Consider the following 27,207-nt stretch of genomic DNA (forward strand, 5'->3'; position numbering starts at 1 on the left):
CTCCCACCCAGGTGGTCAGGCAACTTCTGAGACGACGCAGCCCCCGGAGCCTGGGCCTGCGGGATGCCTTCCTCCCTTGCTGACCCAGAACCTCCGTCTCCGCCTCTTAGAAATGGGCCCACGAGAGTTCCTGCCTCAGAGAATTGCACCAGGGGTTGGACCTGAGCACTGGTCAGCTGTTCTCACCCCACAGGCATCTAAAATGTCCTGAGCGCCTCGCTGGCCTTGCCAAGGTCAAGGGAGGGCCAGTGCCAGCGGGGGCAGTGCCAGGACGGGTCTCCTGCAGGCCAACAAGCCTAGTCCTTCCCCTGGAGTCGCATATTTCCTTCCCCCCAGGGCTTCTGCTTCTGCCACAGCTGGGGAAAAAGACCGGAGACAGGGAGCAGCAACCTCGCCCCTGGGAGCAGACCCCCAACACAGACCTGAGCCGCCGGTGGCCCTGCCCCGCTGACGGCCCCACATTCTTCTGCATCTGTCCCATCTCCCACCCAGGACAGCCAGGGGGGGATGCCCAGCAGGTGTTGTTTTTAAGGGTTTGAATTTTGTTTTGCATTTGTAATTGCCGTATTTCTTTGTTGTAAAATTCACACACGGTGAAACGCACATTTGGAAGCGTTTTGACAAATGTCTACGCTGAGTGGCCGTTATCCCATAAAGATACAAGCTGAGGTTCTCAGACACTGGCCTGCACGGAATCATCCCAGGCTCGTCAAAGGCCAGGCTGTGGGGCTTCTCCAGGCCTTCTGGCTCAGTGGGCCCGGGGGCCTGCGGGAGAACGACGGTTCAAAAAGTCCCCGGGGGTGCTGGTGCTGCCGGCGGGATCACACTTTGAAACTCTGGTGTAGAAAAGAAGCACCGCCCCAGGGAGCTCCCTCCTGCCCCTTGCCGGCCGGTTCCAGCCTCCCCCAGAGGCAGCCACTGTGGGGATTAGTTTCAGGATGGAAGAAGCAGCCTGTCCTTGAACTTCGCGTAAATGGAATCTAGGGTACGTATTCTTGGGGTCTGGCTCCTGCATCCACCACAGTGCTCGTGAGATTTACCCATGTTGTTATGGCATCAATAGCCCCTTCTTTCCATCGCTGAGTGGGTTACGCTGTAAGGAGCCGCCACATTTTATCCAGTTCTCCTGCTGGTGGACATTTGGGTTGTTTCTAGTTTGGAGTTTTTATCAATAAAGCTGCTGTGAATATCTGTGTGCAAATGTCTGTGTGGACATTTTTTCTCTAGGAGTGGAGGAGGTGGTTCCCCTGGTGAGTACACGTTTAACTTCATGAGAACACACTGAACTGTTTTCCAGAGAGTTCATTTCGTGCCATCCTGCATTCCCCCCAGCAGGGCCTGAGAGTTCCCGTTGCTCCACATCCCCGTCAGCACTTGGTGTTGTCAGTCTTTTTGTATTTTTTTTTTTAAGATTTTATTTTTCCTTTTTCTCCCCAAAGCCCCCCGGTATGCAGTTGTATATTTCAGTTGTGGGTCCTTCTAGATGTGGCATGTGGGACGCCGCCTCAGCATGGCTTGATGAGCGGTGCCGTGTCCGTGCCCAGGATTCGAACCGGTGAAACCCTGGGCTGCCGAATTGGAGCACAAGAACTTAACCACCTGACCACGGGCCGGCCCCAGTCTTTTTGTATTTTTGCCGTTTGAGTGAGAGAATAGAGATATCTCAGTGTGGTTTTAATTTGCATTTCCCTGATGAATAGTATATATCTTCACCTGTGAAGTGTATTTTCTATTTTTGCATCCCAACAGACAGAAAAATCCCTTCCACAAAGATGGAAAAAGTGGAGAAAATGACCCTTGACCTCTACCTCGTAATATACACAAAATCAATTTGAGATTCATCCAAGTCTCTAACATAAAGGCCCAAACTAAAATGTTTCTAGAAGAAACAACAGGAAAATGTTTTTCTCATTTTGGAGTAAGCACATTTTTTTTAGAAAAGATACAAAAAAGCACTAACCATAAAATTAAAAATTGATATACTGAACTTCATCAAAATTAAAAACTTCTCATCAAAGATACTGTTAAGAAAATGAAGGGACCAGGCCCATGGCACAGTGGTTAGGTTCACATGTTCCACCTCAGGGGCCCAGGGTTCGCAGGTTCAGATCCCGGGTGCACACATGGCACTGCTTATCAAGCCATGCTGTGGCAGGTGTCCCACTTATAAAGTAGAGGAAGATGGGCACGGATGTCATCTCAGGGCCAGTCTTCCTCAGCAAAAAGAGGAGGATTGGCAGCAGATGTTAGCTCAGGGTTAATCTTCCTCAAAAAAAAAAAAGAAAGAAAGAAAGAAAGAAAATGAAAATGAAAAGCTAAGCCACAGATCTGGAGAAAACGTCTGCAATATTTGCACATCTGACAAAGACTTGGTCCAGAATATATAAAGATCTCCTACAAATCAATAAATTAAAAAAAAAAAAGAAAGACAAGCAACCTCATAAAAACCAGCAGTTATGTTTCCCATGACTGATTTTCTACATAATGCCCGACACCTTTTGAGCCCTATAGCTCCTTATTTGGGACAGATTCCCAGAAGCCGGTTCCCAGAATCAAAGGTGTGAAATTTGGATAACAAAAACCTAATTCAAAATGGAGGCAGGAAGCAAAGAAGGAAAAGCTGTTATGCAGATACGCCCTGCAGCAGCTAATTGACACCAGGGAGCAGGAGGAAGGAAGATTCCCTCCTCACCCAGCAACAACCCAGCCAATGAGAAGCTGCTACATACATCTCAGCCAAGGAGAAGTCCCCACCACTCCAACTCTCTCCTCCACAGATCTTCCATTTAAAGCACTCCCCTCATTTCTGCTTCTGCCCAATAAAGGCGAGCCCCCTCTCCTTTGCTCTCTGGACTTGCCCGTGGTTCACCACAGTTTTCATGTACCCAACTGCAATTCCTCAGCTGTTCTTGAATAAACTCATTTTGCTGGTAAAAATAACGGGCCATTTTCTTTTCAGGGTTGACAGTCAAGGAAGGAAGAACTCCATGCTCGTGGCTCTGGATCTGTGCAGGAGAAAAGGAAACCGCAGGCCCTACTTCCCAGCCACCTCTCCAGGCCCCTTCTCAGCCATCAGGCACGTCTGACCCGAGCGAGGGCCTGGAGGGCGCGGCCAGGGCAGAGCTCCCGCAGCCCCACGGGGGTCAAGGGGCAGCGACCCAAGCCCAGGCCCGCGCACCCAGCCCACTCACACCGACTGCCCTCCCCGCGGGGAGCAGTGGCCCGGCACAATCAGGGTCCGGAGGGGCGAAGGCCCGTTTCATGGTTTGCAGCGCCCAAGGGCTGGCGCGACCCACTCTGCGGCTCTGCCCGCCGGGGGTGGGGGGGGCGGTTTCACGCATCATTGGCCTGACCTCACTACAGCCCCCTCCGCATTGCCCAGGGGAAGGTGACGGGGCGCCCGTCGGGGATCGCGAGGCTCCGGGTCGCATCACTCCGGGGACGAGGCCGCCCGGCTCCGAGGGGGGGTGTCCCAAGGCCGATCCAGGCCGGGGAGCGCCGCCCCGCCCTCCGCGGCCGCCCGAGGAGCCCAGTCCAGCCCAGTCCTTCGCGGCCGCCCGAGGAGCCGGCACGGGGGCGGGGCGTCGCTAGGGGCGGGGCGTCGCCGTCGCCGAGGCGCCCACGCCCCGCCCTCCCGCGCCGCTCTCGGATTGGCCGGCGCCGGGGGCGGGGCCCGCGGGGCATTGTGGTCGCCGCGCCGCCGCCGCCGCTCGCCATGTCGGGGTCCCCGGTGAAGCGGCAGAGGATGGAGAGTGCGCTGGACCAGCTCAAGCAGTTCACCACCGTGGTGGCCGACACGGGCGACTTCCACGGTGAGGCCGCGCGGGGCCCCGCGTCCCGGGACGCGTGCCTGGAGGCGGTGTCGGCGGCGCTCGTGGACGCCGGGGGCGCCCCGGGCCCGGGGCAGAGCAAGCGGGGGTCCTGAGGGGTCCTGAGGGGCCGGGGGTCCCCAGGGGCCGGGGCCGGGTCGGCCGCGCGGGCGAGGGAGCCGGGGCGCGCGCGGCGGGGCGGGGCCTGGCGACCCGGAAGCCCGAGCCCCGCCCTCGCCGGGTCCTGCAGCCGCGGAGCCCGGAGCCTGGAGCCCGGGGGGACCGTCGGCGGGTCGGGGCCCCGAGGGGCTCGGGGTGGACGGGGAGCCGATGTCCGTGTGGACAGCTGGGGCAGTTCTGTCCAGCGAGTGTTGACTGCCGGCCGAGCAGGAACACGAGTTAGTTCTGGGCCTAGAAAGACCAGAAACTGCCAGTGACACCACCTGCTTTTGAAACCTCCTGTTGCACGCTTTCCGCCCCTGCCCAAGGGACGGCCGTGCCTGCTGGTGACCGTTTGTGGCAGGGGGCCCGACAGTTGCACACCCACGCCCTGGGGTGGCAGACCTGGGTGGATGCAGCTCGGTGCACTGAGGAAAGCCGAGGTTGTCCTGCTGTTGAGTTGACATTTTCCTGGGTTTGAGTCGTGGTCATTGGAGAGCAGGGGAGAACACAGAGAAGTATACAGGAGGATCCTACTGTTAATCCCCGGCTCTTCTGTCCTCCGCGGTGCCCAGACTAGATGGTCCCACCTTCTGTTCTGCTGTGAACTAGACAGGATTTTCAGGAAAATCGTGAAATGCTCCGTGGATATGAGTGCCGTGGGACATGCAATACAGAAGTGACTTCCTCTCTTTTCTGCTTTCTCACAGTGACTTGAGAAACAGGCTTTAATTCCCCTTTGTAACACAGTGTAAGCGGATTGTTTATCTAGCAGAGCCTAGGAGAGTGAATAAGCATGTTTGGCCGCTTACATATGAAAGATGGAGACAGTGATGGCTTGAGTCCAACCCCTGAGCTTGCTAGCGGAGTATGTTAAACCCATTGAGAAAAGTTCCCCACTTGGTGGGAGCTGGGGAGCTTAGGAGACCCAGAGCTCCTGTTACCAGGGAGATAAGGGTCTCCTTTATCACCCCACACTGTCATCCAGCCCTCCTGGCAGTGATACTGATAGGGTAGAAAGTGCTGGGGGAGCGGCTGCATGCTTTTCTGCGCCTGTTTTCCCGGCTTAGCACGTAGAGTCCTTGATCATCTTCACTTCCTCGACAGAGCCCGAGTCCGTGTTGTTTCCACTGCTTCTCACTGGGTGGCAGGGGGATGGCTACTCCGTTACCCATTCTGACAACATAGGGCCAGTAAGGCGGGCAGGGACCTGGGGAATGCTTACTTTTTTTTTTCCTTTTTAGAAATATCTAAACCCAAGCACTATTTTATTTTTTTTTAATGAATATTAACAACTTTATTAAAAAATACATTAGTTGATAATGTGTATCCATGAATGTTATGTAGTTGTAAATAGGGCATTCGGCTCTGGTCATTTTGTGAGGTGAAGGTTCTTGCCTCTGGGGGGGTCATAGGCCTCCTTGAAAATATAATCAAAGTTGTGGATGTTCTTCCCAGAACAGCGCACCCACTCCCCCCAGTTTTGCATTCAGTTTAAGGGTCCCTGGATCCTGATGCCCATCTCTTGACCCCAGATGGGGCCTGGTTTTATCTTTAACTTTGCTAAAAGTCAACTTTATCGGGGAACCGTTGTATACGACCAAAGGCACCATCTTCAGGGTCTCATTCCATGGGTTTGACCCACCTGTCTAAGCACCGCTCCAGAGCACTTGTCCTTGTTATTTTGAAATAATTATAGACTCACAGGAAGTTGCAAAATTAGCCCATAGGGTCCCATGAATCTTTCGCCCACGTCCCCCAGTGGTGACATCCTGTTTGACCACAGCGTGATATCAGAACCAGGAACTTGGCACCAGCACCATCCTGCAGGCCTGGCTCAGTGTTCACAGTTGTCAGCCTACATGGGGGGCGGCATCCTGTGTGGTGGTCTTATAACCCATGCACACTCGTTTAGCCACCAGGACAGGTAGGACACAGCTGTCCCACGGCCACAGAGCTCTCCCCTGTGCCCCTGAGAGCCGTCTCCTCATCCGTGTCCTGGCAGCCCCAGGCTGTTCTCTGTCTCTGTAGTTTTGTCATCAAAGGATACTTTGAAAGTACTCATTTGCCAAATCAACGTACTGAACCAGCAGCTCATCCTGGACACGATGAGCCGTGCGATGGAGGTCAAGGCCATGGGCTAGCTCTGCGCACCCTTCCGTTTTAACAGCCTGGCTGGTGAGACTCCTGGTCAAGCCTTGCTGGTTTCTTGGAATTCCTAGCTTGGTTACCAAGAAAGAACTAATGTGTTAAAAGAGAGAATAGTTTAAGGAAGAAAGGAAGCAGTTGTTGAAGATAACTATGTCCAGTCACTCTGTTGATGCCTTGGGTGCAAGCGTGCCTCCTGACAGCGGTTTGGCAGCTGGAGGCGCCTCGCTGGCTGTACGGGCTTCTCCCAGCTGCCTCCTCCTCACTCGGAGGCAGCAGTCAGCTCTCGCAGGGGCACGTTTGGTCTCTGGCCTTAGTCTGGGTTCTTGTGCACACAGCTGCCTATTGTCCAGCTTCTGGGACCAGGAAAGAAATTTGCGGGAAGTGTGGCTGCGCCCCAGCTCAGGAGACACTGACTCCATGTGTTTAGGGCTTTAGGGGACCCGTCACGGGTTTCTTAGTGGAAGCCAGTGCTCCACTTACTTTTCTGCTTTCCAAAATTATTTCCCTAGCCATCGACGAGTACAAGCCCCAGGATGCCACCACCAACCCATCCCTGATCCTGGCTGCTGCGCAGATGCCCGCCTACCAGGAGCTGGTGGAGGAGGCCATCGCCTATGGCAAGAAGCTGGGCGGGTAAGTGCCAGGGTTGGGGGGGACACACACAAGCACAAACACCACCCCCCCAACCGAATTCACCTGCGGGGCCGAGGGGCATACTCAGGCCCCATCCCAATCTAGTTGTTTGCCTCCCTCGCTGAATTTTAATTCTTTTTTTTAACTAATTAATTAATTAATTTTTTTTGAGGAAGATTAGCCCTGAGCTAGCTACTGCCAATCCTCCTCTTTTTGCTGAAGAAGACTGGCCCTGAGCTAACGTCCATGCCCATCTTCCTCTACTTTATATGTGGGATGCCTACCACAGCATGGCTTTTGCCAAGCGGTGCCATGTTCACACCTGGGATCCAACCGGCGAACCCCGGGCCACGCGAAGCAGAACGTGCGAACTTAACGGCTGCACCACCGGGCTGGCCCCTTAATTCTCTCTTTTTTTTTTTTAAAGATTTCTTTTTTTTCCTTTTTCCCCCCAAAGCCCCCCGGTACATAGTTGTATATATTTTAGTTGTGGGTCCTTCTAGTTGTGGCATGTGGGACGCCGCCTCAGCGTGGTTTGATGAGCAGTGCCATGTCTGTGCCCAGGATTCGAACCAATGAAACACTGGGCTGCCTGCAGCGGAGTGCACGAACTTAACCAGTTGGCCACGGGGCCAGCCCCCGGCCCCTTAATTCTTAAATATTTTTGGCTGCAGGCTTTTTAAGTTTTTCTTTTATATTTTATATTTATTTTTATCAACTTTACTGAAGTGTTACTTACATGTAGTGAACTGCACCCATTGTAAGTGTACAGTTCAATGCGTCTTGTTTACAGGAACATTTACACCCCTGTAAACACCCCAGCCAAGAGACAGAACATCTGCACCCCGAAAATCCCCGCCTCCCCTTTTGTAGTCAGTCTCGCCAGCCCGGGGAACCTCTGACCTGCTTTCTGTCATTTTATTATCTTTTAACAGCTTTATTGGAGTAAAATTCGCTAAGTGCACAGTGAGCCCAATTCTCTCTGGTAGATTTATGCAGTGGTGCAGCTGTTCCACAACCCAGGTTTAGAATACATTCACCTCCTAGAATGTTCCCAGGTGCCTGTTTGCAGTCGGTCCCCACTCCCTCCCCCAGGCAATCACAGACTGGCTCTGTCTCCATAGATTTGCCTTTTCTAGATCGTTTTTTTGTTTGTTTGCTGAGCAAGATTTACCCTGAGCTAACACCCATTGCCAATCTTCCTATTTTTGTATGTGCGCTGCCACCCCAGCATGGGCACTGACAGGCGAGTGGTATAGGTCCACGCCCGGAAACCAAACCCAGGCCGCCGAAGCAGAGTGCGCTGAACTTAACCACTAGGCCACCAGGGCTGGCCTGCTAGATGTTTCAAGTTTTCCTCAGGGTGATAATGCACAGCTGAGAGTGGTGCCTGCAGGGGATTGTGGCCCTGGCTGGGAGCTCATCCTCTCCGGCCTGTCCCTTTCTGGCGCTCCTATGTCTGAGGTCCAGGTGGCATGCAGGTGTGTGATGGTTGCTCTGCACTGAACCTGCCCTCCCCTCCACCCGTGTGCCCCCTGTCCTACCCAGCTTCCTGTTCCCTTCTGCCATGCCCCGACTGCATCAGCCAGGCCTTGGTGCTCCTGGAATCAGGTGACGAGGTGGTGTTCTTAGGGATCACCAGACAGGCCTGTGCCCTCGCCCAGCCCCACAGGTCCTACCCTGTGGCGCACACGTGCTGGAGATGTTCCCATGTGCAGTGGGTTGGGAGAACCCTCAGACTCTGGACAGTTTGGGACACCATGGTGCACCCCACTCAGCTGCCCCCAGGGGACTCCAGAGAGAGTGAAGATATTATTTTTATCAAGTGCCAAAATGGAGGGATTCTGTCTGGAATGAGAAAGTTCTGGAGAGGGGAGATAGTGTTGGCCATACCACAATATGAGTGCTCTTAACGCTACTGCACTGTGCACCTGAAAATGGCTAAGAAGGTCAATTTTATACTGTTTGTATTTTAGCATGATAAAAAAATATTTTTTTGAGGAAGATTAGCCCTGAGCTAACATCCGTGCCCATCTCCCTCTACTTTATATGTGGGACGCCTGCCACAGCATGGCTTGACCAGTGGTGTGTTGGTCTGCACCTGCGATCGGAACCAGCAAACCCTGGGCTGCCAAAGTGGAGTGTGCGAACTTAACCACTGTGCCACCAGGCTGGCCCCATAAAAAAATTTTTTAAGCACAAATAAGATGGAGGGAAAGGAATTGGGCAAAAGAAAAGCCGAATTGGTTTTGTAGAATCTTGTACGCTTAAAGCCAACAAGCTTCTAACCTGATTTCCTCCCTTGTGTTTCAGGTCACAAGAAGAACAGATTAAAAATGCTATTGATAAACTTTTTGTGTTGTTTGGAGCAGAAATACTGAAGAAGATTCCGGGCCGCGTCTCCACGGAAGTAGATGCCAGGTAAGGACACGGGGCCACTGCGGGCTGATGGGTTGGGGCCAGAGCATCTGCTTGGGCCGTGGTTTCTCACATGGTGCCAAGTGTTCCGGAGGCCTGCTCCTGTCTGAGAAGCCATGGCTGGTGCTGCCTGTTGAGCAATTCGTCTCCAGCCCGTGTTCTGGTGTCAGTCCCGCGAAGGAACATGATGGACCGTGGGGTCCTAAGTTGCTCCCTGAGCGAGGGTGTGCCAGGGTTAGGGCTCAGGCCTGGCTTGGGGTCCTGCCCCCGCTTCCTGAGGTGAGTGCTCTTTGTCACGGCCCCTTGCTCTGCAGGCTCTCCTTTGACAAGGATGCCATGGTGGCCCGTGCCAGGCGCCTCATCGAGCTCTACAAGGAAGCTGGGATCAGCAAGGAGCGGATTCTAATAAAGCTGTCGTCAACCTGGGAAGGCATTCAGGCTGGAAAGTAAGTGTCGCCCCTGAGGAGTGCGCTGTCGGGAATTCTGCCTCTACTCTGGGGGTAAGGACCTTGCGGCTGCAGGCAAGTTGGACCTGCAGCCCTGGGGGGCCAAGAGTGAGGGACACAGCCCATAGCTCAAATGAGTCTCCTCACCACCACCCAGAGGAAAGCAAAGTCCCTGTGAGAGAGCCACAGCTGCTGCCTGTCCCCCACCCTGCCCACATCCGCGCGTGCTGACACCGGCAGTTCATCAAGAACACATTATTCCTGCACCAAACATATGCCCAGTGCTGAAGACAGAGAAAAATGTGAAAATAGGCCATCTCCTGTGATGTTCTCACCCAGAAGGAGCTGACACCAGCAATGCTTGACCAACCATGTGGGAGCGGTTCATTTCACGCCATCTGTCCGTGCGTTCACTTGTTCCACGTCCCCCAGCAACCACGAGCCTCCTCTCCGTGTCTGGATGTGCCTCTTGTGGACATTTCCCATAAAGGGTCATTGGACACGAGGCCTGGTGCCTGGCGTCCCTCGCTGAGCACGTTTCTAAGGTTCACACGTGTCATGGTGCGTGTCAGGGCCGTGTTCCTTTTAAGGCTAATCCTCCACTGTGTGTCCACACCGCATTTTGCATGTCCGTTCATCCTTCAGTGGACACGTGGTGCTTTCTGCCTTTGGGGCTGTCACGGATAATGCTGCTGTAAACATCTGTGTACAGATCTTCCACCAGTTAGGATGGGGTGCATCCTGATGAACCCATCGTAAGTTAAAAATGCATTCAGTCCTGGGGGCCAGCCCGGTGGCACAGTGGTCAAGTTCACACATTCTGCTTCGGCAAACCCAGGGTTCAGTGGTTTGGATCCCGGGTGCAGACCTACACACCGCTTGTTAAGCCATACTGTGGCAGGCATTCCCACATATACAGTAGAGGAAGATGGGTACGGATGTCAGCTCAGGGCCAGTCTTCCTCAGCAAAAAGAGGAGGATTGGCAGCAGATGTTAGCTCAGGGCTAATCTTCCTCAAAAAACCCCAACAAAAAACGCATTCAGTCCACCTGAGCTCCTGAGCGTCCTTAGCTTAGCTTCACCTACCTTCACCGTGCTCAGAGCACTTCGCTTAGCCTGCAGGTGGGCGGGATCCTCTCGCACAAAGCCTGCTGTATAACAGTGTGGACTGTCCCACGTGATGGGTTGAGCACTGTCCTGACGGGAAGGCCACCCAGCGGTCGGTATCCATTGTTCATGCTCGTGATTGGGGCTGACGAGCTATGCTCGCTGCTGCTGCCCAGCGTCATGAGAGGTTCAGGCCGCACATCGCTAGCCCGGGAAAGGATCAAAATTCAAACTTTGAAATATAGTTTCTACTGAATGTATATTGCTTTTGCACTATCATAAATTTTAAAAAATTGTAGGGCTGGCCCCTGAGCCAGTGGTTACGTTCACGCACTGCACTTCGGCGGCCCAGGGTTTCACCGGTTCAGATCCCAGGCAGAGACATGGCACCACTCATCAGGCCGCGCTGAGGTGGCGTCCACATAGCAGAGCCAGAAGGACCTACAACTAGAGTATACAACTATGTACTGGGGGCTTTGGGGAGAAGGAGGGAAAAAAAAAGATTGGCAATTAGCTCAGGTGCCAATCTTTTAAAAAAAACTGCAAGCCAGAGACCACCTGTGCGAGTTTCCGTGCAGACGTGTGCTCTCTCGTGGGCACATGCCTAGGCGTGGAGTGCTGGGTCACAAGGTCCTCAGTGTTCACTGTGGAGTTGCTTCAGACTGTTTCCCACCGTGTCTGCCATCTGCTGACTCACACTGGGAGTGTAGGCTCTGTGATCTCGCTTCTTTTTTTTTTTTTTTTGAGGAAGATTAGCCCTGAGCTAACATCTGCTGCCAATCCTCCTCTTTTTGCTGAGGAAGACTGGCCCTGAGCTAACATCCGTGCCCATCTTCCTCTACTTTATATGTGGGATGCCTACCACAGCATGGCTTGCCAAGTGGTGCCTTGTCTGCACCCGGGATCCAAACCAGCGAACCCCAGGCCGCCGAAGCTGAACGTGCACACTTGACCTCTGCACCACTGGGCTGGCCCTGTGGCCTCGCTTCTTGAACACTCCAGTGACCATACAGCGGAGATGCCTCTGAAACTGTCCCCTAGGATGGGAGCCTGTGCTGGACGGGCCTGAGCAGAGGCTCAGCTGTCACACCCTGCACCCCGGCGTGGCAGAGTGTGGCCATTGCCCTGTCCTCGGGTGGACCGTGATAAGCTTCCTGCAGGACCGGCAGCAGCCTGGGGCCCCTCGTGGTCAGGGCTCCTCTCTGAGGGTGGAGTGCCGTGGGCTTGCTGCAGGGTGGCCCGGGAAGGATGAGGACAAGCAGGGGGCAGGGGAGGGTGGAACAGGGCAGGACGGCACTGCAGTCAGGATGACTCGGGGACCTCCAGCCCGGTGAGTTGTGTGAGGAGGTGAGGGGCCAGGGCCCCAGCTGCTGGTGCGGGTCAGGCCAGGGAGACCTGCTGGCTCTCAGGGGACCTCTCTTGCCATTGCCTTTGTTTTGAAATGGGGGATCTGATGAAGAAAGTTCCGGTCACCTATGACCCACTGGCTGAGGAGAAGTGTGGTGAGCGGGCCAGCTTTGCTCTCGACGGAGGGGCAGCCCTCTCCACCTCTCCGATCATGAATCCCAAGCATCGTCCCATGTTAAAACAACAGGTGCTCGCGAGCAGCCCTGAGTGGGACGCCAGCCACTGGCCATGGTCCCTCAGGTCCCCGGCACGCTCATGCCCACCCCATCCCTGTCCCCATCCCTGCAGGGAGCTCGAGGAGCAGCACGGCATCCACTGCAACATGACACTGCTGTTCTCCTTCGCCCAGGCTGTGGCCTGTGCCGAGGCGGGGGTGACGCTCATCTCCCCCTTCGTGGGGCGCATCCTCGATTGGCATGTGGCAAATACGGACAAGAAATCGTACGAGCCCCTGGAGGACCCCGGTGAGTTGCCCTTTGAGGTACCGGGGCCAGGGGAGTGGCTCCAGCAGCACCGCTGAGGCTGAGTGAGGAGCCTGTGCTGTCTGCTCCCAGAGCCAGGCTGGGCTGCGCTGGGTGTGGGGTCAGATGGGGGCACGGGGTCGCATGGACGTGGGGTCGGATGGGCGAGGGTTCAGACAAGGGTGCGGGGTTGGGTGGGTGCAGGGTCAGGCAGGGGCACGGGGTCAGATGGGGGCATAGGGTCACGTGGGGGTGCGGGGTCAGGTCGGGGCGCAGAGTTGGGTGGGTGCGGGCTCAGACGGGGTGGCAGCACCGGGCAGCGCAGCAGGGACTCTGCCTTGGCTGTCCAGGAGGCCGTCCTGGAACATGGTACGTGTCCTCCCAGGAGTGAAGAGCGTCACCAAGATCTACAACTACTACAAGAAGTTTGGCTACAAGACCATCGTCATGGGCGCCTCCTTCCGCAACACGGGGGAGATCAAAGCGCTGGCAGGCTGTGACTTCCTCACCATCTCGCCCAAGCTTCTGGGCGAGCTGCTCAAGGACAGCACCAAGCTGGCGCCAGTGCTCTCAGCCAAGGCGGGTAAGCCCCCGGGCCCCCCCTCTTTGGGCCGCTGCCAGGACCTCGGTACCTTGGTCACCCCAGGGTGCAGGAGACAGAGCTGAGCAAAGTGCAGCCGAGGGGTGGGGTCAGCAGCTGGGGCTCAGGCAGCCTGTGTCTCACCTGCAACGTGGGAGATGCCGGGCAGTGAGGGCTCAGGGCTCCCCTCTGTCCTCCCCCAGCCCAGGCCAGCAACCTGGAGAAGATCCACCTGGACGAGAAGGCCTTCCGCTGGCTGCACAACGAGGACCAGATGGCCGTGGAGAAGCTCTCGGACGGGATCCGGAAGTTTGCTGCAGACGCCGTGAAGCTGGAGCGGATGCTGACGGTGAGTGCCCCAGGGTGAAGTCGGGGCAGAGCGGAACTTTTGTGGGGACCCCCGGTGTTTCTCTTCCTCTGGCAGCCTGGGCAGTGCCTGTCAGTGGACTCTGCCGCCCTGTGTGATCTTAAGGGCAGTGTCTGCTGGATGTGGTCGTAGGATTGCTGGGACCCTGCCTTGGGGCAGACCCAGCAGCCCGCCTCCCTCCTCCGAGGTGCGGAAATGGGGGGGTGGGGGGGGTTGTGCGCTGCCTGGCTGTGCTCCTGGCACCGCTCGTGCTCTCCCTCTCTAGGAACGGATGTTCAGCGCAGAGAATGGAAAGTAGTGTGGCGCCTGAGGCTGGACCGCAGACCATGCTGTCTGTGAATTGGGGTCTGATTGCACATGCCTTGCAATGAATCTTGCATTTTTTACCAATTGGAGCAGGGACGGATCATAGATTTCTGATTTTATGTAAAATTTTGCCTAATGCATTAAAGCTGTCACTTTTCCCGTGCCGTTTCATATCACTGGCCCCGTCTCCTTGCCCCCTGGGCAGTTGGTGCCCAGCTGTTGGCTGCAACCTGGGCTCCACAAGACAGGATTGGGTCAAGAGCACCACAAGGGCACCTAGTCAGGTGACACAGGCACTTTCAGCCCCTCGCCTCAGGCACAAGCTGCCGCTCGCCCACTGCCAGGCACTGTGACCTGGGAGCCCAGGAGGCCTTTGACTTTGGAGGTGGGGACTGCCCTGAGCAATTCGGTGCCCAGAGCCCCTGATGGCCCTCAGGCCCATAGGGTGTGCGGTGGAGTTGGGGGCAGGGGCGTCCCAGGGCCCCTGGAGTCAAAGCTGCACACAGCTTCCTGGTTATACGGTTGCCAAGGCCAGCCCCTCCCTCTTGCTTTAGGAACAACTCTTCCTGCCTCTTGTCCAGGTGCTGGCCAGGCCGGCCTTCCACGGGATGCCAGGTTCCGGGATGGGGGCACCTCATGGGGATGGCCCTGCCTTGTGGGGATGGCGCCACCTCGTGGGGATGGCACTGGCCACCAGCTTAGAAACCAAGATGTTCTGGATACACCTCTTAATCCCAGAGCAATGGGTGTGGCACAGCTGGTGAAGAGACACCTTTACTGCCTTTTGGACTTTGCATGTGACCTGCTGCACTGGGAAGGGCCCCTTCCTCCTCCCCTCCCTAAGAGCCCCTGCCAAGCCCAGACTCCAGCTGCTCACAGCTTTCTGCAGGCACATCAGGCACCAGGCGCAGCAGGTGAGCAGGGCCTCCCACCGCCCTGCCCATTTTCTGGAGCAGCCTCCTGGCCACTCTCCCCAAGGGCAGGGGCAGCACTGCAGATAGCACAAGCTCTGGGGACAAGGCCTACCGTGGGCTGGGCCACCTCAGGTACCCCAGCCTGGCCTTCCTGGGCAGGTTCAGCCCATCCAGGGTGCTGAGGGGGCCACCTTGGGGTGGGTGGCGGATGGGGCATGTCACATCACTGGGGTCAGCTGGGGTGTCTAAGAGTGGTGGGCAGGGCTTCACCCTCTGTCGAGTCCCTCCCAGCCCTCAGCTGCCTGGTGGGATGGCGCCAAGTCTTCTCCCCAAGCTGGTCAACGGGCTACATCCTAGGACATGGAGGTATCAGGATGAAGGCTGGGTCAGTGGAGGCATGACTGTGGACATAACTGACAGACACTGAGCCCACTCACGTCTGCAGTCCAGTGATTTACAAGCCGTAAAGCCGTGCAGCCACTAGCTTTAGAACCTTCCCATCCCCCAAAAAGGAGACATCACGGTCATCTGCACGTTCCTTCCACAAAGACCTACTGCACTAGCATTTTCTGGATGTTTCTTATTAATGAAGTCACATGTGGTCCTTTATGTCTGGCTTCTTTTGCTCAGCATGACGTTTTCAAGGTTCACCCATGTTGTAGAATGTTACAATTTCTTTCCTTTTTATGGCCAAATAATAATACCCCACTGTATGGATACTAACATCGTCCATTAACAAGAGTACCCCATTCATGGGAGCTGCCGCTTGGTTTCCCCTTCGTTACTGTGAATGTTGTTGCTGGGAACATCCATGCACCATTTTTGTGGGGTTGTAAGTTTTTATTTCTCTTGGGTAAATGTCAGACTCTGTTTTAAACATGCTAGGCGCGTGGGGAAATCCCAGAGGGCACCTGCACCCACCCCTGCCACCTTCCGGGGTTTTCATTCTCCTCCTCCTCCCAGCCTCGTGGGCAGCCCCAGCCCTGTGCCCCATGCCCTGGACCTGGCGGACCCAGGACTGAGCCGCAGCAGGCACCCATGGAACAGGGCTGGCGGGGCCCTCCGCAGACCCACTCTGTGCCTTAGTCTGGAAGGCTGAGAAGCACAGACCAGAAGCCCTCAGCAAGTGTTACTAGCTCTTCGTAGATGACACAGATAATGACCCTAAGGCAACGTATTTAAAACACCCTTTTGTCCAGAAACATCCATCACCACAGGGTGATAACTGCTGACACGGGGGCTGACCGAGGCCCCGCGGGTGGCTAGCCAGACCCACAGTGTGCAGGGCACGACAAGGTGTCAGGGGCTCCCAACATCATCTTCCCGGGAAATGCCGACAGGAGGGCACATGTTGGGGCATCTCAGTGTGGTCTACAGAGCAGGAAGGAAGTGGCTTGGGACTTGGAGGGGCAGAATGTGGCAAAGCCAGTGAGGAGGGGAATGGGAAGGTGGGAACACACAAGGGGGCCCGAGTGGCTCCTGGAGGCCTCATCCCAGGGCCTCTGCCCAGGCCAGGCACCCAGGGAGGCTGCGGGGTGACCAGGCTGCACTGGGAGGGAGCCGGCTGGACAGCTGCCTGGCATCCCCAGCAAAGGCCTGGCCAGGGCCTGAGAGATGAGGACTGACTGCCACCCTGGCTGACCCGAGGAGGCCACCCGCGGGGCCTCCTTCCAAGTGGAGCTTATGCTTCTGTCACTTCCACCCTGAAACCTGCAGAGCAGCTGCGCAACTGGGCATGGCCACCGTGTCCTCAGGCCACTTGGGTAGGGCCTGGGTGAGCAGCGCGGTCTTAAGAAGCCCATGGTGTTGTAATCAGTTAAATGTCTTTCTCTCAACGTCAGAAAGGCTGCAGTAACAGTGCGTCCACCCTGAGGGCCATCCTGGCCTCACAGGGGGTCGCCATCCTGTTTTGAAACCGTGTACCAGGCAAGGTTAAAATTCAGACAGATCCTTCAGCACCAGCCAGTTTCAGGACCAGGAGCTGGTGGCCACCAGAAGACCCCCTTTCATCTTAGGCGAGTTAAAGTGCTGAGCAAGCTCCAGTCAGCTGGCCCCTCCCCACATGGCCCCCACCAATGCCCAGAGGGGTCGGGGGCAGCACACAGGCCTAGGCACGACCCTCACCACCCAGAAGCAAGCTCCTGGGGCGCAGGTCCAGCTGGCACGTTATCCTGGCTCCTGGGGAGGGTCAGCCTCTGCTCCACCTGGGGGGACAGGGACAGGCAGAGAGGAAAGACACAGCCATCCAGTGCCGGCCCCAGGAAGACCAGACGGGCCAAGACCTCACCCAGGACTCTCCAGAGCCAACTCACTCGACACCACCTCTCCGTGGAACATTCAACCTGGAATTCTTCATGACCGCCCAGGGCCAGCACCTCAGCACTCTCCACCTCCTCCCCAGGAGGACGTGCGGGGGCTGGGAGCCGGCCCTCCCCCAGAGCCTACGCTCCTCAGGGCTGATCCTTGGTGCCCTCCAACAATCCGACCAAGCCAGGTCAGGAGATCTGAGAGCCATTCTCAGAGGCTGTCACAGAGGCGGGGTCCCTGGAGACCTGAGGAGTCCAGCTACCTCTGGGGAACACCTGGGCCGTCTGGAGGTGGCATTGGCAGGTGGGCTGGCTCAGCAGGAAACCACCTCACTTCCTGCAGGACAGGCGCCGGGTCAAAGCTCAGGCACCAGCACCAGGGCATCGCTGCCAACATGGCCCAGCAGAAGGGCCTGTACGAGCCAGGCCCCGCCTGCCGCCTCTCACCGGCTGCCGCAGAGAAAGAGCAGGTTCTGCATGGCCGCAACAGTAGAACTGGCGTTCTGGCCGGTGACAAGGTGGCGGTCCAGCACGACGTGTATGGCATCAGGCTCACTGGCTGCAGGAGGCCCGAGACACAGGCCTCAGGCCACACCACTCACTGGGCTCTGCCTCCAGACCCACCCACCCACCCACCCACCCACCCTCTCAGGGCCGTGAGCTCCTAGCGGACTTGCGCCAGTGAGTGGGTCAGCCCGCCTGGATCTCAGCGCTGCCGACCACTGGTGTCCACTGAACCTCAGCTCTAGGTGGCTGGCCTGGCCAGGACCGCCCGCAGGCTGCAGCAGGCAGCCCCACTGTCCCCTGCGAGTGCCGCCCAGCTCACCACTGAAGCTGGCGCCTGAGTCCTTCACAAAGTCCTCCACGATGAGCGGCAGATGGGCAAAGCCGGGCGCCCTCACGAGCTCGTACACAGAGGGCTGCAGGGGAAACGGGCACCCGCCCCAGGTCGGGCAGATCCAAATTAGGGCAGAGGACCATGCCCTCCCTACACGTGGGGGTGGGGGCATGTGTCACTGCTCTGTGACTCGGACCTCGAGGCTGCTGAGGCAGAAGGTGCTGGCAGCTGGGACCAAGGGTGAGGCCCTCCCGCTGTGGGGTGTTTCAGGGTGACAGGGCCACTGTGGGGGGAGGGGCTGGCTGTCACCCCCCTCCCCCAGCATCAGGGCACACAGGTGACCAGAATGAGCTGGGCAGGGGCCTCAGGACTGAGCCCCTCAGGAGTCGAAGGGCTGGAGAGGACCTGGGCCACACAAGGAGCTCAAAGCTCCTCTCCTCCCGCCCCGGCCCAAGCCACCCAACCCCCTCAGCGCGCGCCGTGGACTCTCCCTCCCCAGGACCCTCCCTCTTGCTCCTCGGCCACCCAGGCCGTCCACCCAAATGGCAGCACCATTCCTGGAAACGAAGAACACCGTGCACTCAACAGCCACCAAAGCAAGGCCTCGGCTGACCCCACCTCCGCTGCAGCAGAGCCCGCATCTGCAGCTTAGTCAGCGTGGCTGGGGGCCTGCCCCATGGGGGCCGGCCTGGATGTCAGGGGCGAGGGGCGGGGCGGGTGCTGGGGGTGGTGGTAGACAGCAGGCAGCACGGAGAACTGGCAGCCTGGTGCTGGAACTCTAGAGGGGACCATGGCCCCCTGCCTTCCAGCATGGGCCCAAGTGCGGCCTGGGACCCCCGCAGTGCACTCACCCCTGTCACACTGTAGCCTTGGAACACCCAGGACCTGTCCTCGTTGGTGGCACAGCAGAGGGCAGCGACGCCGTGGCCAACGGCACAGATGGGCTCTGAAAGCAGTGGGCAGGGCAAACCTGAGGCCCTGGACACCTGCCCAGGCCTCCTGCCCTCTCCCAACCCTGCCATGCAGAGCTCCTGGAGGCCGCTGCCCCCTCGCTCCCCTTCCCACCCCACCCTCCCCTGCCGGAAACACGAGGGCTGTGCTTCAGCTGCTTCCAAGCTTGGTTCAGAGCCAGTCTCCTCATGTCTTGGTGGCCAAGAACCAGATCCAAGGAGTCACGAGGGCGCTCAGGTCCATTTGGCAAAGCCGGGAGGGCTCCACACCACCGCCCTTCCTCCCGTCCCTCTGGAGACGGTGCCCGGTCCTGCTGAGCCGTCACCCTGGCTCCGAGCCTTCCTCCCAGAAGGCAGCCTGGCACAAGTGTGTTCCCACGACTGAGGTGGCCGAGAACAATCACTGCCTGTCCAGACCACGCTGGGGACAGGAGGCCTTGTTCCCACCAACAAAGGACACTGTGTAGAGCCCCCAGGTTTCCTTCTGTTGGTCCCTAACGAGTGTCCCGCTCCTGTCCCATCGACAGGCCCATCACAGCTCAATGCCAGGCCAGGGCGAGAGGCCATGTCTCCACAGAGCAGCCTTCCTCCCAGCCTCCTGGCTGGCCTCGAACCTGGAACCCCACCAGGAACAAAGCCAGCATCCTGCCTGCCCGCCTCGGAGGAGCCCGCGGTGGGCAGGGGAGCACGCACAGCCACCAGTCCCAGCAGGGGACAGGCAGAGGGCCCCCAGGGATGGCGACCTGAGGGGCACAAAGTCAGGGGGAGGAGGAGCAGGGGGAGGGGTGGCCCACTCCCGTGTGTGTGGATGGCCAAGCAAGCTTGTCTACTCACTGGTCAGAATCACAGGCTCCTCACATGGGCCCCGTCTGGCTTCTAAAATGACCTGGCGTTTCCAGCTCTGAACCCTGCTCTCCACAGCGGCCACTGCCCCCAGCCCTCACTCCTCACCCTGGCGTCTTCCTCCCTCTCCTCCCTGTGGATGGAGCCCCATTTCTCATGACTCTGCAGACCCCTCACCCCCAGTCCCAGGGGTCACCTACTGCTCTCAGAGCGGAAGTGCTGCAGGATGCGGGCCAGGGACCCACTGCTGGCCAGGTCGGACAGGGCGCCAGGACAGCTGGGAATCAGGAGCGCATGGTACCGGGCACCTGCAGGGAGACACAGGCCAGGGAGTCACAGAGAGCGGGGTTGCCAGTGGGACCAGGCCCTCCACAGGGATCAGCCTGGCTCCTCTGTGCTCCCACCGTCAGCTGCCATCATCTGTCACTCTCCCTACACGGGCTAAGTCTCCCAAGGCCCGGCCACCACTCCCCACCATCTCATATCTCCATGTGCCTGCCGCCTCTCCCCAATAGATGGAGTTTGGGAATCCTAGGCCCAGGAGGCGGGACTGGAGGCTGCCCTGCATGGTTGCAGCACTTTGCGGCAGGCCCCAGTGCTTCAGGAGCAGAGCAAGGGGGCGCTCTGGAAGCTACAAGCCCACCTGGAACCCCACACACCGCACCCTCCAAGTGCTCGGGTGCCCCACAGCTCCTCACCGTCAATGGACTCGAGCTTGGCGGGGCTGGCATAGGCCTTGAGGCGAAAGTCCTGCACCCACCGCGCGTTGCTCTCGTTCACGTCCACAAAGTCCATGGTTTTCCCCTGCGGGAGCCCAGAAACCAAGGATCAGCAGTGGACACCCGTTGGATCACAGGGACTGGAGGAAACATGGATGAGGGCTGAGACAGACAGCAGTCCCTCGGGGACACAGGCACGGACAGCGCAGCCCCCTCCCGGGCCTCACCACACCGGACCCCCACCTGCCCCGCAGTCTCCTGCTATAAGGGGCAGCAGCTGTTCCACCTACCATGGGGGTGATGCTGGAAACATGCAAGGGGCCAACATATAATGCATCATTGCTATGACCCCAGGTCCCACACCATCAGGAGGTTGAGAACTCTTCCTGGTAGAATCGGAGCCATCCTTGCTTTCACATGTAGAGACACCAACCCACAACACATGGTCTCCCCTTCGCCACGGGTGGGACCAGAGCCTGATGATGCCACTGGGGTCCCGGCCCCTGGCACAGCGCAGCTCCTGGGGTCACACCAACCTCAGGCTTCCTGCTCCTCCCAGAGAACAAGAGCACTCTCCTGACCTCACTCCCAGAAAGGTAGGGACAGCATGCATCTGGCTGGAGAACGGGTGGCCGGACTCACCCCAGGGGTGGCCACCTGCAGGTTGAAGGCAGCGCTGGCCAGCGTGAAGCAGTGGAGGAAGGACTGGGCCGACACACCTGCAAGAAGGGGACATCCCTGGTGGGTACAGGGCGAGACAGCCCCACTCCTGCCCTGAGCAGGTGGGAGGCTGCCCAGATACCAGGGCTTCTCCTGGTCCCAGAACCACCCCAAGGAGCAGCCCCTCACCCCACCTCACAAGGGCCCACCTCTCACAGCCCTGGCCCACTAGCCCCTCCATCCCCAGAGTGGGCTCTCTCCCCAGCCTGGCCACTAGAGAACTCTCCAGAAGGCAAACCCACAGTGCCCTTCCCTCACACAGCTGTCTGCTCACCAAACCACCAGGGAGGGGCGGCAGTGAGTAAGGCCTGTGCCCACAGAGGTGGGGTTGCTGCTGTCAGCAGCAGCATGGGGGAATCCTGACCCCTCCCCACAGGCCAAGACACTGCCTGCCCTGGCCCAAATACATGCGGCCGCTTTCATCACAAGGGCTCCAGCATCCGGAACCCATGCCCTACACTGCTGCTAGCTCTCTGTCCACACCCTGTAGGAAGGCTCCTGGCTGCTGGAGGCTGTGAGACATCCATTTCTAAATGGGCTTGGTCAGTGTTTCTCATTTTTATTTTAATCTTGACACCCAATCTCTAAATCTCATTTTCATCTTTATTCACTCTCACGAATTAACATATATTCATCATAAAGAGTTCACGTGTTGAGCAGTCTCCCCAAATCATCTGCCAGACTTTGCCCAATTCTGCCCTCCCAGCTCCTCAACCCTCACTCCCCCAAGCCCTACCTGCTGCAGCCCAGGGCCCACCTGTCCTGCCCACAGAGCCTAGTGGCCTTTTCAGAGCTGTGCCCCCACTCCATGTCCTCAACAACCCCTCCCTGTGGCACAAACCGGTGCGATCCCTCCTCACTCTTACCCAGTTCCAACCATCCACCTTTGGAGGTGACCCACAACCTCCTCTCCAGGACTGAACCCCACTCTCAATGGCTCCTCCCACCCTACACCTCCGCATGAGGGGAGTGGCAGGGACCCGGCTCCTCCTACCCTCCTTCTAGAAACCCACTCAGGGCTCCTGGGGCTGAGCCCCCCGTGACCTCATCACCCTCAGTCCTCTCTCCCTCGTCCACCTGGGCAGCTACAGAGCCAGACCCCGGGCCCCAACCCGGGCCCTCCACCTCCCCGAGATGCGACCTTGAGGTCATCCCTTCCCTCGGCGAGAGAGGAAGCACAGGGGAGGACCTGGCAAGTGCTCAGAGCAGCGCCGGGCGCCCTCCGGCTTCCCTGCACGCCCCCGTCCCACCAGGACCGTCCCTTCTCCAACCCCTCGGCCTCCTGGGGGTGTGCGAGGCCGGGCGGCGGAACGATGGGCACAGAGGACACGCTCGTGACCTGCCGCTCAGCAGGGCCCCGCACCCCCGGGCCTTCCGGCCCCGCGTCCTCGACACACCCGCCCCGGGCCCCTGGGGCAGCGGGCCTGGCGCACGGAGGCCCCCGGCTGCCCGGCTCCTTCTGCCCGGGCTGGCCACCGCTGCGCGCTCGCAGGCCGCACCCGGGCCCGTGCCCCCGCGGCTGCCGGACCACACGCTCGCAGCGGCCGGGCCCTTCCCAGGAGGGCTCTACTCCCTCCCGAGCCCGCGTGCGCGGGGCCTCACCCTCGGCGGCGCCGCTGGCCACCAGCAGGCAGGCTGGCCTGCTCGAGAGCCGCTCGGACGCCATGGGCTAGGCGGCGGCCGGGGCGGACTGCGCGTGCGCGGAGCGTGCCTGCGCGCGTGCGTGAGCCCGCAGCCGGAAGTCACTGTCACGTGCGGCAGCGGCCCGGGGACCGAGCCGCGAGTCGCGCTGGGCGCATGCTCCCCGCCTCCTCCCGCCGGACTCCCTCCCTTTCCCTCCTCCCGCTGGACCCCGCCTTCTCCCTCCGGGCGAGCATCCGGGTCCGGGTCCAGGTCCGGGTCCGCCCTGCGCCCTGAGGCCTGGGCCGTCCGAGCTCCGGGGGCTTGCAGAGGGGATCTGGGCTGGGCCGCAGGGGACAGGAGACAGCCCCGAGGGTCTTCCCGGGCCCGAAGCCTCAGCAGCCCTGAGCAAACCCCCGCCCCGGCGCTTTTCGCGCTCAGGACCACAGTTCCTTCCCTTTCTCTCGTCCCTTATTGGCGCAGGGCAGTGACCCCCGTGGACGAGGGTCCCTCCCCATAGACAAAGGTTCCACCCACCCCTCCCCTGTAGACGAAGTTCCCCTGCCCCATAGATTCAGGTATTTAGCATTCGATCACTGATAGCCACCTGTGTCACCCTCCGAGCTGACGCTCGGGACACAGCATGGAATGCTAGGGCAAAGCACCCTGCCCAGTAGGGCTGGTGTCCTGGGGATGAGGGCTGGACCGTGGATTCATAGAAGGTCACTGCACAGTTTGTTAGAGGGTGAGAAGGGCAGGGGAGGCTGGAGGCGGGAGCTCAGATGGAGATGATGGGGGCCACATCTCGGCAGCGAAGGCTGCAGCTCCAGGCAGGGCACTTTGGTGCCTGCAGCACTGGGTCCCTGTGAGGGTCGGGGTGGGAGCCCAGAGACCAGGGAGGGGTCTACAGGCATCCGTGGGGGTGGATGGGTTCCACCTCAACCAGCATGGTTGAGGGGAGACAGAAGTAGTGAGGTCACTGGGTTCACCTGAGCCCCTGGGAGAATGGGGTGTCCTTCCTGAGGTGAGGGTGCTTTGGGGGTGCTGAGTTGGTAAGGGAATCAAGGGTGCCCTTTGGCCAGGCTGCATTTGAAGCAGCTTTTCCAGACTGGAGGAGGCAGTCGGTGGGGGGTGTACAAGTGGATCATCAGCAGATTGGGGAGCGCTCCCTAAAGCCTGGGCTGGGGAGAAGGGAGGCTCCCCCCTTGCCCTCCACAGTCCGCCTCCAGGACTCCCTGCTGCCAGTGTGGAGGGGCCACAACAGGGTTCCCTCAAGGTCCTGCCAGCCTCTGCACTGATCGGGGAAACCTTTGTCATGGGTGGGAACTGCCCAAGTGGGCGAGTGTAGGCCGAGGCACTGCCCCTGGGCACCCTCTGCCTCCACAACCACTGGCTCTGCCCTCTGCCCAGCCCAGCCCAGCTCCACACCCCAGGCCCTGACCACCAGCTACACAGTGAGGAGCACCCTGCCCTCACCCACTGTGAGGCCCTCCCCCCATCCCAGGTGAAGCAGAAGCTGGGGGCTCCTGGCACTAGCGGGGCCTGGGGACAGGGGACAGGAGCCTGGAGCCTGCATTGGGTGCACAGGGGAGATCAGATGGAGACCCACAGCCCTGAGGCCTAGCCACTCAGAGCTTTCTGGATCTAGGGAGGGGGTGTCTGTACCCCCTATGCACATCCTTGAGTGTCATACCCAGGAGCTGGAGGAGCCAGCGTGGAGCAGGAGCCATGAGGTCCCCCTGCTGGCCCAGCCCCACCTGCACTACCCCAGGGTGTCCCTAAGGCACCAGAGCCGGCTGAACCGGCCATAGGTGCAGCAGGGAAGACCGGTGGGGAAAGAGCTGAGTCTGCAGGAGCCTCCCACCGCCTCCTCCTTGAGCACAGGGACTCATTAGCTGAGTGGTTTGTCTCTAAAGAAGAGGATGCCCTGGCCAAGACGCTGTGTGGTGGGGCTGGTGTGTGCGTGCGCATGTGAGCGTGCCCCTGTGCTCACAGGCAGTGTGCATCCTAGTGTACACTTGGGACTTCGCAGGATGCCTGCCAGATGGGCCCACACAGCCAAGCAGGGGGAGCAGACCCCCGAGGCCAGGTCACTTGCATGCACATAATCTCAGGTCCAGGTCTCACATGTGCACATGACCCGAGCCTCAATCCAGGCCATGTGTGTGTGAGTGACCCCATTCCACTGCAGTGCACTTGGGCATGTCACCAGCTCCCGACGTGGGTAAGCCTGTGGGGGTGCAGGTCCCCCATGGTATTTGGAGTTGGAGTGGGCATCCTGCACAGGGGCAGGTGGCATGGCGCCTCGCCAACCAGAAGCCTCATCCCAGGTCTGGCGGTTGCCTGCCTCTCTCTGTCTGCCCTGTGAACAGTAAGGTAAGGACACAGACAAGATGACCCGTGAGGCCCTGTCATGGTGACTGGGGTGAGCCTGAGATGAGGTGCCCCCCCGGGTGGGCTTGTGGTCGGTTGCTGTCCCACCGCTGGGCAGCAGCCCCCAACCCTTGCACCCACCCAATCATGCTGGCTCATCTGCCCCCTTCCTGAGTGGGTTCCCATTCCAGTGAGTTGGCCCCTGCCCCCCACATCCCTTACCCCCAAGTGAGGACAGGATGCTACTCAGGCCCTGCCTCAGGGCCGACGTCAGGGTGAGGCGACAGTGCACCCCTGGGCATGACGGGGGCTGCTGGGGGAGGGGCGCGGCCGGCAGGGAGCCCCTCCTCCCGGGGCTGAGCACAGGAGGCCTCAAGGGGCCAGACAGGCCTGCAGCCAGCCTCCCGGGCCTGGGTGACTGTCTCCTCGGAAGGGTCCAGGCCTGGGGGAAGGGCCTCCCCCTCCAGGGCCCCATCTAGGGGTACCCCTTCCCCATCCTGCCGAGCCCCCTCCCAAGGCCCTTGTCCAGGGGTCCAGGGTCATAACTGAGGTCCTGAGGTGTGGGGCTGGCTTGCCTCCCCCTGGGCGTGCGGTTCTGGAGCATCCTCTAGGTGTTGTCCAGGTGCCTCAGCATCTGACAGAGTGCCCAGGAGGGGCGGGCAAAGATGGAGGAAGGCTTGGGGGCTGAGCACAGGGGCCCTGCTGGAAGGGGTCGTGCCCTTGAACCTGGGGTTTGCTTTTGTTTAGAGACCCTGGGACACAAGGTGTGTGTGTGTCACAGGACACATTGTCACGCACCAATTAAAAGCTTAAGTTTCATTCTTGTCTCTGGAACTTGCTTGCGCTTGGGGCCACGGATGAGTAGGGGGGCGTTCCTGGGGGACTCTCTGCCCTGCCCTGTGAAGCTGGCCAATGCCTCTGGCCCTCTCACCCCTGCTTCCTTCCTTGGCAACTTCCTCCTTTTTGGAGCACACCTGAGCCTTTCCCTGGGTGTCTCAGCACTTGCTACTCCTCCGTCTGAAATGCAGGAGCTCTTCTCTGCCTACCAAACTCCTAACCATACCTCAAAGCCCATGGATGACCAGGATACTCTCTGCCCAGTACTCCCTAAGAACACCCCCGACACCACAGAGCTGCCCTGAGTGCCTTTCTGTTAGCTCAGCGTGGCCACTGGGTGGACCTCAGGTTTGGGGACTGGGGCTCTCTCCCAGGGTGGGCATGTCATGGGCAGCCCTGCTATCTAGACAGCCTGTGGGGTGGCCCATGTCCCAGGTCCCAGATGCATCCTTCTTCCCAGCTTGGCTCAGGCCCTTCAGCTCCGGGTTCTCCTTTGGCTGAGGCCAGGCTGGTAGAGTCTGGAGACTAGGACCCCAAGAACCCGTGAGTTACGCAGACCCTGAACTGCAAAGTGGAGGGTGGCAGGTGACAGCCCAGAAGTATGGGGCTGCTGGGACCAGGGCAGTGGGCTTGGGTAGGAGTCCCCCTACCTCAAGTTGGGCATCAGCACTGTGAAAGGGTGGGAGCAGCCACCTCTGCTCCCACTGTCTGCCCCCTAGACCAGCAAGGCCAGCTGGAAGATGCCAGACAGGTGGGCAGGTGGTGGCGTTTTGTGGCCTGTAGTAGGGTGATTGACAAGGAGACAGGCTCCGTCCTGAGCTGGCCTGTCCCGATGCCCAGGCCGTAAGGACAGGGAGCAGTGGGTGGGTCCAGAGGAAGGCCTGAACGGGGTTCCCCTCAAACACACCTCTGGGTACCACTGGGCTGGAAGGGGGTGGGGGCCGACTGCTGACTTACTCCAGCCGTTGTTCCCACGCGCCAGGGGTGGGTCCCAGGGATGTCACCTCAGCACTTTCTTTGACAGTACAAGGCGTAAGCTTTTCTCCTGCCAGGACAGTTTCCCCCACAGCACGGCCCCTCACTGTGCTCAGCAACCCTCTGACAGTCAGCTCCTCCTAGGCCAGACACCAGATGGAGAGGTCCAGGCACACCAGGACTGGCACTGGGACATGGGGAGCCTCTGCCTGCCTGGCCCTGGGACCAGGTGTGAGGTCAGGGAGCTGCAGGGCCAGGGGGCCACTGA

The 27,207-nt window shown here is 59.0% G+C and overlaps 2 protein-coding genes and 1 long non-coding RNA gene across 4 annotated transcripts; 1 reads left to right on the forward strand and 2 right to left on the reverse strand.

Moving 5' to 3' along the window:
• Nucleotides 1–1,915: 1,915 nt before the first annotated feature.
• On the reverse strand, nt 1,916–3,564 carry LOC123277874 (uncharacterized). The gene is made up of 3 exons (XR_006515117.2): nt 3,354–3,564; nt 2,891–3,005; nt 1,916–2,262 (listed from the first exon to the last, which is right to left on the reverse strand). It is a non-coding gene; the product is annotated as an uncharacterized lncRNA (long non-coding RNA).
• On the forward strand, nt 3,557–14,017 carry TALDO1 (transaldolase 1). Its single transcript, XM_044749910.2, has 8 exons — nt 3,557–3,812; nt 6,629–6,752; nt 9,066–9,173; nt 9,485–9,616; nt 12,419–12,594; nt 12,977–13,174; nt 13,375–13,520; nt 13,804–14,017. The coding sequence occupies exons 1-8, from the start codon at nt 3,716–3,718 to the stop codon at nt 13,834–13,836; spliced, it is 1,014 nt and encodes a 337-aa protein (XP_044605845.1). The 5' UTR covers nt 3,557–3,715; the 3' UTR covers nt 13,837–14,017.
• A 1,564-nt stretch (nt 14,018–15,581) lies between these two features.
• On the reverse strand, nt 15,582–23,210 carry GATD1 (glutamine amidotransferase class 1 domain containing 1). Of its 2 annotated transcripts, XM_014831524.3 has the most exons (8): nt 22,737–23,210; nt 21,057–21,133; nt 20,394–20,499; nt 19,896–20,003; nt 18,754–18,848; nt 17,891–17,984; nt 17,512–17,623; nt 15,582–17,401 (listed from the first exon to the last, which is right to left on the reverse strand). In XM_014831524.3, the coding sequence occupies exons 1-8, from the start codon at nt 22,798–22,800 to the stop codon at nt 17,395–17,397; spliced, it is 663 nt and encodes a 220-aa protein (XP_014687010.1). In that variant the 5' UTR covers nt 22,801–23,210; the 3' UTR covers nt 15,582–17,394. The 2 variants fall into 2 exon arrangements, with proteins under 2 accessions (XP_014687010.1, XP_014687012.1); XM_014831526.3 differs by having other exon boundaries at nt 17,369–17,623; nt 22,737–22,892.
• Nucleotides 23,211–27,207: the final 3,997 nt, after the last annotated feature.

Source organism: Equus asinus, chromosome 17 (assembly GCF_041296235.1).
Source record: "Equus asinus isolate D_3611 breed Donkey chromosome 17, EquAss-T2T_v2, whole genome shotgun sequence".
NCBI classification, from domain to species: domain Eukaryota; kingdom Metazoa; phylum Chordata; class Mammalia; order Perissodactyla; family Equidae; genus Equus; species Equus asinus.